The sequence below is a fragment of the Pygoscelis adeliae genome, unplaced genomic scaffold, assembly GCF_000699105.1.
Source record: "Pygoscelis adeliae isolate BGI_AS28 unplaced genomic scaffold, ASM69910v1 Scaffold105, whole genome shotgun sequence".
In the NCBI taxonomy this organism is placed as follows: domain Eukaryota; kingdom Metazoa; phylum Chordata; class Aves; order Sphenisciformes; family Spheniscidae; genus Pygoscelis; species Pygoscelis adeliae.
The window spans coordinates 772,441-785,169 of record NW_008824807.1 but is presented as its reverse complement, the minus strand read 5'-3'; the positions used below and the strand labels follow the sequence as shown (position 1 = coordinate 785,169).

The window sequence follows — 12,729 nt, the reverse complement described above, 5'->3', positions numbered from 1 at the left end:
TGTATTTCCACATTAAGAGCACATCTTTGCAACCAGAGCACTGAATGCAAGAGAAGAGTTCACTGCAAAGAAGTCCAAAGCACCACTAAAAGAAAAGCTTCCAGTAAACCCTTCTGAGTCCCAACTCCTCCCACATTCTTCTACCCATTTCACTATGAAGCCCCCTATGTCCCTATGGGCACGTTTACCTATCCCAAGAGAAGCGAACCTTTGCTCACTACCAAAGAATTGCACTCTAAACAGCTAGCCAACCTTATAAATGGTGTTGCCGTCTTGAAAATGCAAACTGAGCAAGTATCATTTGACAGAGTCTGCAGATGATCTGCAACAACTGTTTTAAGAACAGATACCAGCCTAACTGCCTTCCAAGGTAGCCTACAGCATCAGGACCTCCCATTTCAGCTCCCAGGATCCTTAAACAGTGCACTTTTTCAACTGAATTCTCGCTTTGCTGTGGTCAGCCTAAAATCTGTTCTCCTTCTCCTGCTTCAACTTCAAAATTTATCTTTCTTAAGCAGATGTCATAAATATGTTAAAATATTTTCCTCCATTTTTCACAGAAACACAAATATCCAAAGTCACAACTTGTCAGCGATCTCTTATTTGCATTGTTGGAAATGGTCACAGGCTGAAGAAAAACATGTTTCTCTTCCCAATGGCATTCCAGAAGAATTAAGAGTTATGGATAATATGGATATATTTCCTTTTTTTTTGAAGGAATAAAAGCTTTGTGGTTCCATAACCATAGCCTGCAGAGTCATTTAAGGCAGACTGAAGGACAAAATTATAACAGAAGGCAAGATATTTGTTGTTTTGTCTTGGTATAAAAGTGAAAAAACGAAGTCATTCTGAAGCATCTAATTTACTCACAGCTTTACTTTTTAAATGCTAAAGAGCCCATCATCTTCCAGGACATGCTATCTTGCCAGCAGCAAACATGTGGCAGACTTTTTCACACTGGATAATGAAAACTTGTGGCGAGCTACATGATCATGACAGTATTAGCAAGCCCAAAACGGAATGGGGCTAGAGCACTGCGGTGTCCCTCTGCTCCTCGGATACACAAACAGGCAATATTTTCCAGCACAACTGTAAAAATTCCAGATGCTCAAGCAACAGCTGCTAGCCCTCACAAATCACTGTAGCTGAAAGATGACACAGGCAAACAGAGCAAGTCCAGGACTGATGAGGGCCCTTGAATGAGATGAACTTACAGACTGGCAATATCAAGAACAGGGAAATTGCAATTGGGCTGAACTGAAGGGAAAGAACCCCAACAAGCTGCTTTAGGATGAACACTATTTTTTTCCCCCCTTTAACAGCACAAATCCCATGTACATGCTAAAGAAAACAACTGCTTAAACTTGTTTCCTATAACTGAAATACAGCTCTGGGATGGGACTGTTTTTGAAAAGCTACATCAAGCCTAGCCCTTCATTACTGGGTTGGAGCCCTGGTAGAAGTGCTATAATCCTCACGTTTTCAAGTTAACAGAGGAGTGATAGACTACTCTTAAGTATGTTAATTAACACAGTAGGCAAAAAAGGTGGGGAGGGGAAGAAGGTTTTAAGGGGAGTGTAATTTTCTCAACTATCCCTTAAATGCCGGAAGGAGCCACCTTCAGTTATCAGGGATTCCAAAGCTTCCCAGAAAGGAGAGAGCTCGCATGCATACTCAGGATGCCATTTCTTATAGTTTCCTGGTTCTGTAGGACATCACACACCAGGACTACCTGGGATCCAAAGCACTTCGGTGTAAATCAGAGATCCTCTGCAACTCCTGGAAGTCCAGAACGCAGTCAGAGCAATGCTTCTGGTTACCACTGAGTTTCCAGAAGCCAAAACAAGGAGGTGTTAGCAGGGGCTTTGTCTGCAGCCAACTAGACACAGCTTTTCAGACAGAACCCAAATGAATACAGCAGTCTTTCAGTTTTCTTCTGAAGTTACTGACCGACTATGCAAAGCATTTCCAGCAGCTTAGGTATATTAAAAATACAGCCAAACAGTGGCTTCATTCAGTTTGATGTTATACTGAATTGTAATACTATTTCATGTTACACCATCCAACAGCATACTATATACACAGTGTACACATATATACACACTAGCCCTTCAGAAGCATGCTAATAGACCACAAATATGCACCTACATACACATATGTATGAACAGTTACCTGTTGTTACAGAAAGTTACCAGAAGAAAGAATCTGTACGCAGATTTCCGCAATGAAAGTATAGGTAGCAAGGCCTTGAAGGAGCACAGCTTGCCATAGTACAGCAGAGCATATTAACAAGCCATCTGTTCATTATAACACGCTCAACAGGATTCATCTTCTAGCTGCAGAGATGCTACCTACAGCACACCCCTTGATCAAGCCGACAGTTGTTGGATATTGCCAAAGTCTTGCCACATCCCTTTCAGAGAACGTGTTATATGTCTCTGCCACCAGCACAGTCTGGATTTAAAAACTGCTTTCCCAGGAGGCTGTGCCTTTGAGCAGAATTAGTCACACTAACAAGCAGCCCAGAGTCAGGTTCCTCTAGCTAGAGATACGCAGACATAACCAACGCTATTTGCTTACAGCTCTCACCTTCTGCTCTCACCTCGTAGAAAGATGCATTGTATTTCCAAGACCACAAGCACCGAAGAACATGAAATCTGTTCTCAGAAGAGATACTGGCTCTTGAAAAAGAGGCAAGAACAACATTTCTCTCTAGTCCTTTGCAAGCAAGATGACTAGTCTTTCAGTCTCTCCCCCCCTCCCCTTGCTATGTCTCTCCCTTCAAACAGAAGAGTTATAAAACAGCTGTTGCTTTTGCCAGCTTTGTGAGAGGCAAAGAGCAGCAGTCAGAAGTAGCAGCAGGGGAACAAGACTGTAATATACTCCAGGTCCCATCTGTTGAGAATGGGTAACAGAGGGCAAGGAGACAAATAGGGACTCCAACGTACAGTCAAACAACTCCTTTCTCGCCACCTATCTTATGTTCTTTGGCTCAATATCCAGTGACTGCAAAGGAAAGGACAAAACTCTTCAAGTTAAATGTACAACATCAATCAATTTAGTATCCTGACAGTGTTCACAAGCAAGTCGTTTAATTAATACACTGTGCAGCCAGTATTTTGGCTTAGTTGTTACTCTGCCATGTGGCAAACTAGACAAAGCAGATGGTCAATAAGCTCTGTTAAACTGTCAGGGCCAGCTATTATGAGGAGACGCAAAACAGCTCTCTACTAGTTCCAAAATTTTTAAGCTAAGTCTCAGCAACCTCAGTTTAGTTCCTTCTCCTAGCAAGGCTGGCATCAAAAGAATCAAGATTAAACTAATAACTTTCCCAAGGCTCCAACCCTGAAGTTTAGAGCACGCCAGGCCCTATCCTAAAAGATGCTCAAGTTCATTAAAAGGCACAAAAACATGAGAATAGCCAGTATCATCTGCACTACACTAAGAAACCACTTGTGAAATAAGCTGGTTTGCATCTTAAAAATAAATAAGTGTAGCACTTAAGTCAGGAGAGCTAGGGTTGAAGTCGAATATTAACAGCCTTTGAATTCCAAACAGGGAGACCAGCACAGCATGAGTCTTACTTAAAAGGATGAATCAGTTAACAAGTCAAATTTCAAACTACTTTCTGCTCTTCACCAAGAAAGTTGTTGTCACACAAACTCTGAACAATCTCAGACACTTTACCTCATGTACCTCCATATAGTACTTTGATCCTTACAACAAAGACAGATGTTCTGAACAAATAACCAAGCAGAGTTGAAGTCTGGTTCAGCAAACAGCACCAGCTTTGCCAGGTTAGAGGAGAAGGTTTCTGGCAGGGTACACAGCTACACCTTGTTTTGTTCTGCTAAAATCCACCTCTTTCCACTACAGTAGCCTCTCTGCCTGCTCTCCAAGAGACATTCATGTAGGGGCCTTGTTCTGAGGCTTCTCCAGAGACAAGTGTTCACATTTTGACAAAAACATGCCTCTGCTTCCCCTACCAACTCCCATGACAGCAGGCTTTCCTTCAAGGCCTTCGGGTGGTACAGTTTAACTTCTGTGTTTCACCCGAGGAAAAGCACACTGTGTGGTTTTAGAGCAGAGCACCGTTACGATAGCCCTAATCCCAGCTGCAGCAAACCATGACATACATGCAGCCCTGGGGCTCCACAAAGCTCTTCTGAAATGAAGCATCAAATAAGGAGACTGGTATTTCTATAGTGCCCAAGCAAGGTATGTTACAGTTTACCTGAAGATGGGAAGTTCTGCTTTCCCAAATAAAAGCAGCTGAACTGATGGATCAAAAACTACGCTTATATGTGTACATGTGTATATTTATATAAGAATTATAAACACCCATATGTGTGTTTTATATACTTATATATATGAAAGATAGGCATATGGAAGATGATAGGCTTTTATTGCCTACAGCAAGCTGTGTAGCTTGAAATATCCCAAGCAATTTTACCTGTCAGATGTTGCTCACTCTTACCCAAATAAAAGCAGACGAACCGCTACACCAGGAGACTAAGAACAACGAACTTTTGTTAGTCTGTAGTACAACAGACCAACATCTTAAACAGAGCCAACCAAATAATGAATGTGTTTGCTTAGCACAAGGTAAAAGTGAAGTTTTATCATATTTTAAGGCAAACTTTGACAACTCGAAGGCTCATGCATCTATATCCATAGGCTTCAGTCCCACCTACATAGGTTATCATATTGACTATCACAATGCCAGCATGTTTTGCTCCCAGGGCCATAAGGAACCCAGGTAATGCCTTTGAATACTGCTCCCTGGCCATATAATGGCTAAGTACAAGACGTGCCTTCCTGCTTTAGCACTACATCTAGCTAAAGTAGCTAAAGTTTGCTTAGGATTTAAAAGTTTTGAGGCCAGTTCTCTGTAAACCCCCATAAGAGGCCAGAAGCTTAAATGTGTCTTTCAGGCCTCAGAAGATATGGAATAGCGTTGCGAAAATACTGTAGTCAGAAGTTGGTTTGATGATGCCATTTCTTACTGCATTTTAACATTTATATTTACAGTAATTGAAAGTCTCCCTTAACAGACAAACTGCAAACTTTACTAGAGAGTCTTGAGAGGGTGTCCAGTGAGCTGATGCCTGTCTCTGCAAGCTCATGAAAGACAAGCTCTTGAAGTGTCCTTCTAGAAAACCACCTTTGTGTTCACAAGCAAAATATTATCAGTTAAACCTTTTGCCACCCAGAACCTTTTCAGGGTCCAAAATGGCTCTCATCTTTACCATGCTACGTTGAGGCCAGCCACCTCAGATGAGAGCTTTAGACTACCAACAGCTTTTGGATGGATCCTCCACAAGCTCACCTCAGTGTGTTACAGTCACCATCACTACACACTTCAGCACCACATTTTTCAGGCAGTACTATCTCTCATTTGTGTTTGCAACTAAGTGCCTATCACAGTAGGGCTCTAATCCTAGTTGCTTGGTCTTGCAAAAGCTCCTGCAACAGCCAAAGTCCTTTTAATCATAAGTTCGCTGGCATCATTCATAAGCTGCTGGCAAGAGAAATTAAGGAGTCAGACAGATTCACTTTGTCTAAATTATCTCACGATTTGTGTAATATGGGCTCAAAGTTGTGTGTCTTGAACTCAGTCGATACGATGTATTTACAGCAAGGTGCTAGACCAGCTTGAGCAAGCATCAGGTAAGGCTGTAACAGCATGGGTTTCCTCCTTCCGGACAACATTGGCTAGTTTCTAGCCTCTGGCAGACTTTCAAGGAACCATTCAAAGAATTCACCTGGATTCACACCTCAGCTACTCATTCCTGTGAGTTTCACTTTCCTTCCACTGTCTTGCATCTTGGAAGCACTTGGAGGTTAGCTTTCTCCTTTCTTCACCTTCCCTGCTTTCAAACACAATCACATGACAACCAAGATCCATGCACATGAAGCCGCTTAGTATGTAAACAGTCATACCTAACTCAAGAGCAGCCATCTTCCAGAATGAGACCTTTATCTGATCAAAATCATTTGTGTTGGGCAACGTTTTTAGTTTAAGCTACAAAAATGACCTTTTTTTTTTTTAACCAAGGCCCAGGACTCACAACTTGGGATTTCTCTCATCTGGCTTTCTATGTCTACCATCCATCTACAGTAAACAGGAGACTATAAGGGGAGAGTCAAGCAATTATAGCACAGAGGTCTGTCTCACGGCAGATGAATCTTACTAATGGTATTTCTCATATACCTGCATGGAAGACCTGTATCCTCCTGTTATGGGAGTAGCTGAAGTTCACTGCTACTATTGTTGATCCTGAAGGCAGCATACAGCATTATCCTAGTCCAGGAGAGCTGGAGCCAATGCCCTTCTTCAGATCTTGATAAAGTTAACCAGTGTGCCTTGGGAAAGGTTGAGTCAGGAGATGATACTAAGGACAGACTGTCTTAGAGTCTGGCTGATTGTGTTACTTACACTGCTTCGCCAGAAGAGACAAGTTAGAAATCACGATTAATGTCATTTAGTTTTTCCATCTGTTACACTATTTTAAGACTAAACTTTTTACTACCAGATCAAACGAAACACATCAAAAGTTTTAAAGATGGGCACTACCAGCTGGCTACTTTGACCACCCAACAAATGTTAATTTCAGTGCCAAAAACCCCCCAAACAAACCCCAGCCTGCCTCAAGTTAAACATTTAACTTGGAAGGATTTTAATTTAGTCAATATAGTGCAGTAGTCTTTTCTGTAGAAAACTATTTTCTACTTCCAGATACCAAGAAAAGGTAAATACAATCTGAGCATCCTTTCTGCTCCAGTTCTTAAATATAATTTAGCTTTTTCTCATTAGCACATCTTAGTCAAAGAGCTGACTATTTTGCATCCTTCTCACATTATTCCACCTTTGAAATCAAAGATAGGATTGGAAATGCAGGAGAAGAAAATTTCAAGCAGTTAAACATTACAACTTAAAATAAAATGGTATATGTAAAGGACAGCAGTGCTCTCACTGACACACTGTACTTAGCATATACATTCAAATCCAGAGCCTTTGGGTGGCAGTGAAGTAAGTATAAAAAACATAACATCATTATCCCATGGGGCATAGATAAGGAACTAACTCCAAGGAATCCAAAATAAAGTCCTTCAGTGGCGCTCCTTCTCAGATGACCCAGGCCTGCAAAACACCTGCATATAAACCAAATACCCACAGCAGCCTATTTCCATTCTAGGGACAAAATGATAGCCGTAATCAATCACACACCTTCTGCAAACAGAAACGCCATTGAGTCTGACCTCACAATCATGGTACAGAACTGATGCCATCAAAAGGAATCCAGAAGCACTCCTGCGCATCTTTAAAGTATCAGTTGTGTGCTAGTCTATGTTTAATACAGAACAGCCAGTTCAAAGGAACTTTGAATTCCAAGTATAATACCGTGTTAAACAAACAATCAAGTTATTTTTAACTGGCTACTTTTCTTACAAACATCCAAAGTCTAAGATGTGAGGCCCTTGTAGAGATCAGCGTGGACACAAACATGTTCATGAGGAAGACTCCCATAATCTTTGCTCCTCCAGATTCTCACAGGCCTGTTTCTATTTCCACCTACAGATTTTCTCAAGTGGGAGATATTCCAGGAACACTAGAGACTATAATCAAGTCTTCAGACATGAAACTGCATGAACATGCATGCAGAAGCAGGTGGAAGGAAGGGAATAAGATCAAAGTCAGGCACTCCCTTTCCCTCCCTGGGAAAAAAGATAAGAGAGGAAGCTCCACGCTGCTCCTGTCTCATATTTCTGTTGTTTCCCTGCTTTAAAAGATTTCAGTCATCAATAGTTTTCAGCACAAACTACATCCCATGCATCCTGAAACAGCTGACTTCCACAAGACTTCTTGTAGAAGTAATTAGAGTGTTCATCTAGCTCCCAGAGTAACATACAGGACCACTGGGGTCGGGGCCAGGGGGGTCGGGGGGGGGGCGGGAGGTGGTGGTGTGTACTTTGAGGTGAGTTGTATTGTTCTTTTGTTTGTTATTTTACACTGTGGCACACAAAAGAGCAATGACTGCCAATGAAATCGCACATCAACAAAGTAGATTCAGGGGATGATGAGTAGCTTGAAAATGTTTCACATCAAAGTCTGACTTGTTACTAACAGGTAATTTTCTTTAGGACAACGACTACTTTTAAAGTGAACATTTTCTCCCATAAACTAAAAAAATAAAATAAAAAGATGGCACTATGATCTGCTATGAGTAGCAGATTTATGCCTGGCCTGTCAGAGACCAACGTAGGAGCTATTCAAAAGAAGGCTATGTACCACACTTGTGGTTGGATTCCTCATGTCTGTTCTTACACAGAGCGGAAACAATGACACGGGTTGGGGAGCACCAGAGCTAAGGAAGCATGAGTTTCCTGTAATTCATGTCTTTATTCTCAGGTGCCCAAATAAAGCTCTTCTCTTATTAAAAATATATAGAAAGCTATAACAGCTTACCTGTGTGGATTCACTACCATCTAATAAAGGATGAAGATCTTCCCTTCAGTGAAGATACTCATGGGGTCTCTAAGTTTTGTGAAAATAGGCAGCTAAATTCTACAGTTATCATGCTATATCATTATCCCTCTGGCCAATTTCAAGCTAGTGTTATAAGAGTTAGCATGGCAGAAGACACACACACATGGATTTTCTGCCAAACACTTTTAGCCTGCCATTTTAGCTTAATAATGGAAACAAATACACTCAGTGCCTTTAAGATACAACCAACCCTGTTCTAGTGGCAGTCCAAACTGGTATTGGCCAGAGAAGCAGCTTTCAGGATTTGTATTTGAATGAGTTCAGCAAGCTGTTCTGAGCTTGGAAAAAAGTGTTTATGGCCATAAGAAAAAAACTTGTTCCTGCTCAGCTTTCAAGTACCTTGTAGCACCAGCTGAGAAGACTTTCTTGCAGTGGAAGAGGACCCTTTTAATATTGATAGCGGTAAATCAGTGCTCAGGTAGCCCCCAAACCTCTTTTTTCCCCAAATTAAAAGCCTGAGCTTTAGAGGAGTCCCCATGAAGCATCACGATTGCATGCAATCGCTCTTTGTCCAACCTACATTACCATATTTCTTTAAAACTCTCTTTTTAGGCATTCTAAAACATGTTAGCATACCACATTAGACACAATCTGCAAGGTATGCACATTTCTTTAATATTTTCTCTTATCAATGAACAAGGAAACAAAACAAGGAAAGAGTCAGCATAATCAAAGTGACAGGTGGATTTTGAAAAATCACTTCAGGCTACAGCTGATAATAGAATACTCAATTTCAAATTAGAAGTTTGGATGAGCAGTCTGATACCCTCAATTCTAAAGAAACACTAGTGCTTTTCCAAGAGCTGGTCAGGGAGAGTGAGCATGCCAAAATACAGGAGCAGCTTGAGAATTTTCTCATGCAGTAATTGGCCTGAATCCAACGTCCTGGATAGACCTTTTCCTCCAACTAAGGGGAGCTGGGCTGCACACATATGCAACCTCCAAAGGCAAGCTTTGCTCTAGCAAACCCAAGCCAAAGCATTCTCAACCTAGCTCAGAAGAGGCACTAGCTGGCACAGGGTCATACCAGTCAGCACAAAGCCATATCATCAGCTCCTTCCCACTGGCCTTCACTTGGTGCTAGGCTTCTTAACCATTCAAATGGCCAGTGAAAGCAGAGTTTAAAGTTCACCTCACCACTTTCAGGTGGTTTCCAGAATGAACGTGGGGTTAGACATTACAAACTCCTCCAGGAACAGCAGTGACGGCACTTTCTACCCCTGCACACCCCCGTTTTACTGAACTTCACTGTCAGAGCAACAGCTTAAGAACCATCTGACTCCCTCCTGTGACAGAGGGCTTGGACAGCTTGGGCCATTTAAGAGGTCTATCTGCTGGCTCAAAGACAACAAAGGATTCGGGGAGAGAGAACTGTTTTCTGAAGATAAAGAAGAGAAAAATGTTGAGATGTTACTAAAGTAGCTACATCTGGACACTGTTAGAGGACCCCACTTTCTCATTATTGCCCAAAGCTACCAAATAGCTACTTTTAATCCTCCTCAAATTCTTCCAAACCCAGACAGTTTGGAAGAAAGAAGATGGAGCAACCCCCTCAAACCCATCTTCACAGCTTGTAGAAGGTACATGCAAGGGACACTGTACCCATATTCCTCCCACAGGCAGGCAGCTTAGATAAAGCACAAAGGGTCAGTCCGAATCTGCACACATGGTGCCAAGCACAGGAGGCGGGACCCTAATAAATCCTACATTCATAATAAGCAGCGCTACCTTCCAAAACAAGAGTTCACAGGATAAAATGTACTGAATACGGAACAGGTGCAGCAGCCATTGCCTGGTCATTTCTGCGCAGCAGAATACAGGCATCCAGGGAGCGTTTTATGACCAGGAAAGAGTCTAGCCCAAGCTTTTTAACTGGTCTATGGAATAGAGAGTTAAAAGAGGGTGGCAGAATCCATTGCTGCTTACTAAGATCAAACATATCCAACATTCCTTTGTTTAAAATCCGCATTACCTACAGCTGCAAGCAGGAGATGAGCTGTGCCAGGAGTACTCTTATGTGTATTCCACTTTAAAAATACTGAAGATCCTTCATATAATGCCTTTGGCATCTACCACTGAATAAAGACAAGCCAAGTCATGTGTCACTTCGTAACACAAAAATATTCAAAACCAAAATACACAAACTTGCAACACCATTTTCCAATCCAAAGAGATTAAACAATTACGTACTTAATCAGAAAAATTAGGACATCAGTTTCACCTTGTTTCTATGCAGACCAGAACTCATTTCCTGCTGTGGTTTCAGATGTAGCTCTGGATGACTACTTATGCAAAGACAGTAAGGAAAGCAGATTAATTTTTAAGTTCCTACATGTTGTTTTTAAGTAAAGAAAAAAGTACACAGAAAAAAACTACTTTTTATAATTTGGTGAGAATCTAGTATGTATGCACTCAAACAGGGAATATTCAGGTGAAATCCTGAAATACTTCAGATAGAGCCAAAGGAGAAATAACAGCTGGTTGAGCTTCCAATCTACAAGGAAGATTCCAAATACACAGAGGAACAAGTGACAGTAAATTAAAGTTGCAGTTAAAAATTACTCATCCCTTGGTAAGTGCAGCTTGGTGGCTTATGTTATATACACATTCAACGTGGCAATCTAGCTCAGATGATAAGAGTTGTTTTGAGCACTGGGCCAAAGTTTTACATCAAAGCATCTTCATATTGCCCTAGCAGCCAAGGCAATGGTATCTGTCTTGTTTGACTTTTTTTTATTCATAAGAAAATACCCTGGCCTTCTTTTAACACTTTGTTTTATAGCAAGACAGCTTTGGCCTTTACTCATGCATTGCTCCTAATGAGCTCCTACCCACACAAGTAGTCAGTTCACCATGTAGTCGGCGCTCCACTCCCAGCCACCCTGGCCTGTGTAGAGCTACAAGCAAAAACCCCACTGCTGCTTACTCATGGGCTGGTACTCTTCCACCTTTTGATGATTATAGCCCTTTGACTACAGCCCTAAAGCAATTTCAGTAATTTGATGCTTTCCCACAATATCTTCCTCCCTTCCCCCTCAAAACATGCCCCAAGGACAGACGAGTTCCCACAATTCACTGGGAAATAAAGAGCTGCTCAGTTTACTGCAGCAAAAAGAATGAGAATAAGACACCGGCAGTCCTAGCAACGGGCATATGGGACTGAAGTGCCTAGGTACACAGTGATCCATTCGCCTTACGAGTGCACCAGGCGTGGGAGCCCAGGTTAGTCCACCTGCTCTGCATCTGTCTGTGTTTTACATGCAAGGCTATCTTGCACACAGAAGAAACATGCCAGCTGAACACCTAACTCATTCATACACTACAAGACTGCTACCCAGGGCTTGCAGAAGTTTACGATTCACCAGGAAGTGTGTTCTCAAAAAGAATTAAGAGCTCCACATTTAGGAAACGGGAATTACAGATAGTGAAGGAAGGTACTCCTGCAATTAAACTAGATGAATGAGTCCAACAACCTTACAGTAGGATCTTACCATGAAGTGTGTGTGTGACGTTGGGCAAGTCATAAAGTGATCGTTTCCATCTCTGATGTGGAGGAAATAGCCCTTAGTTCTGAAGCTTTGTTCATTAACCTTTGAGCACTTGAGACTGCTTTAATTCTGAAGCACAGTCAAGGTAAATATTTATCTGGGAAACAGAAAGAATAAAATTCGGTGAGTAAGAGTCAAATTAAAACTAACCTCAGTTTTAAAAATCTGTCTTCCAGTTGCTTGACTATCCTCAATCGCACAGCCTCAATGTTACATTTAACAGGCTTCTTCCTTTTAACTGCATATAATTTTTCTTGAGATGTGTGTTTAATACTGGCAGTTAAATGGATCATTAGGATTGGAAATGTTCATCTCTTTGGAGATGAATAGGATGGAGCTGGGTATGTTTCTGTTTTCAAAGCTGCCATTAGCCTGCTGATAGTTTTCTTTGAGGCACCATTAACACAGCAGCAGCCAAGACTGGCTTACATTGCTGCAAAGAAACTATTATCCAACGAGTTTAATCCTTTTTACCCTACCTACATGAATCTTTGCAGGTCAGGCAGTACTCTGAATGTTATGAAGATACGATCGGAAAAGTCATCAGCTCCTGTACTTCCTTTTATCATGTGTTATCTGCACTTCCACGACAAAGCGATAGGAGGGGGTTGCATGGCTGACTTCTGGAAG

The 12,729-nt window shown here is 41.6% G+C and overlaps 1 protein-coding gene across 1 annotated transcript in view; it reads right to left on the bottom strand.

Moving 5' to 3' along the window:
* The window catches only part of PPP1R14C (protein phosphatase 1, regulatory (inhibitor) subunit 14C), a 38,750-nt gene extending 26,568 nt beyond the window's left edge, over window positions 1-12,182 (bottom strand). Inside the window, exon 1 of the mRNA XM_009324133.1 lies at window positions 12,043-12,182. Within this exon, the coding sequence (XP_009322408.1) occupies window positions 12,043-12,075 (33 nt within the window). The 5' untranslated portion in view covers window positions 12,076-12,182. The remainder of the gene's footprint in view (window positions 1-12,042) is intronic.
* Window positions 12,183-12,729: the final 547 nt, after the last annotated feature.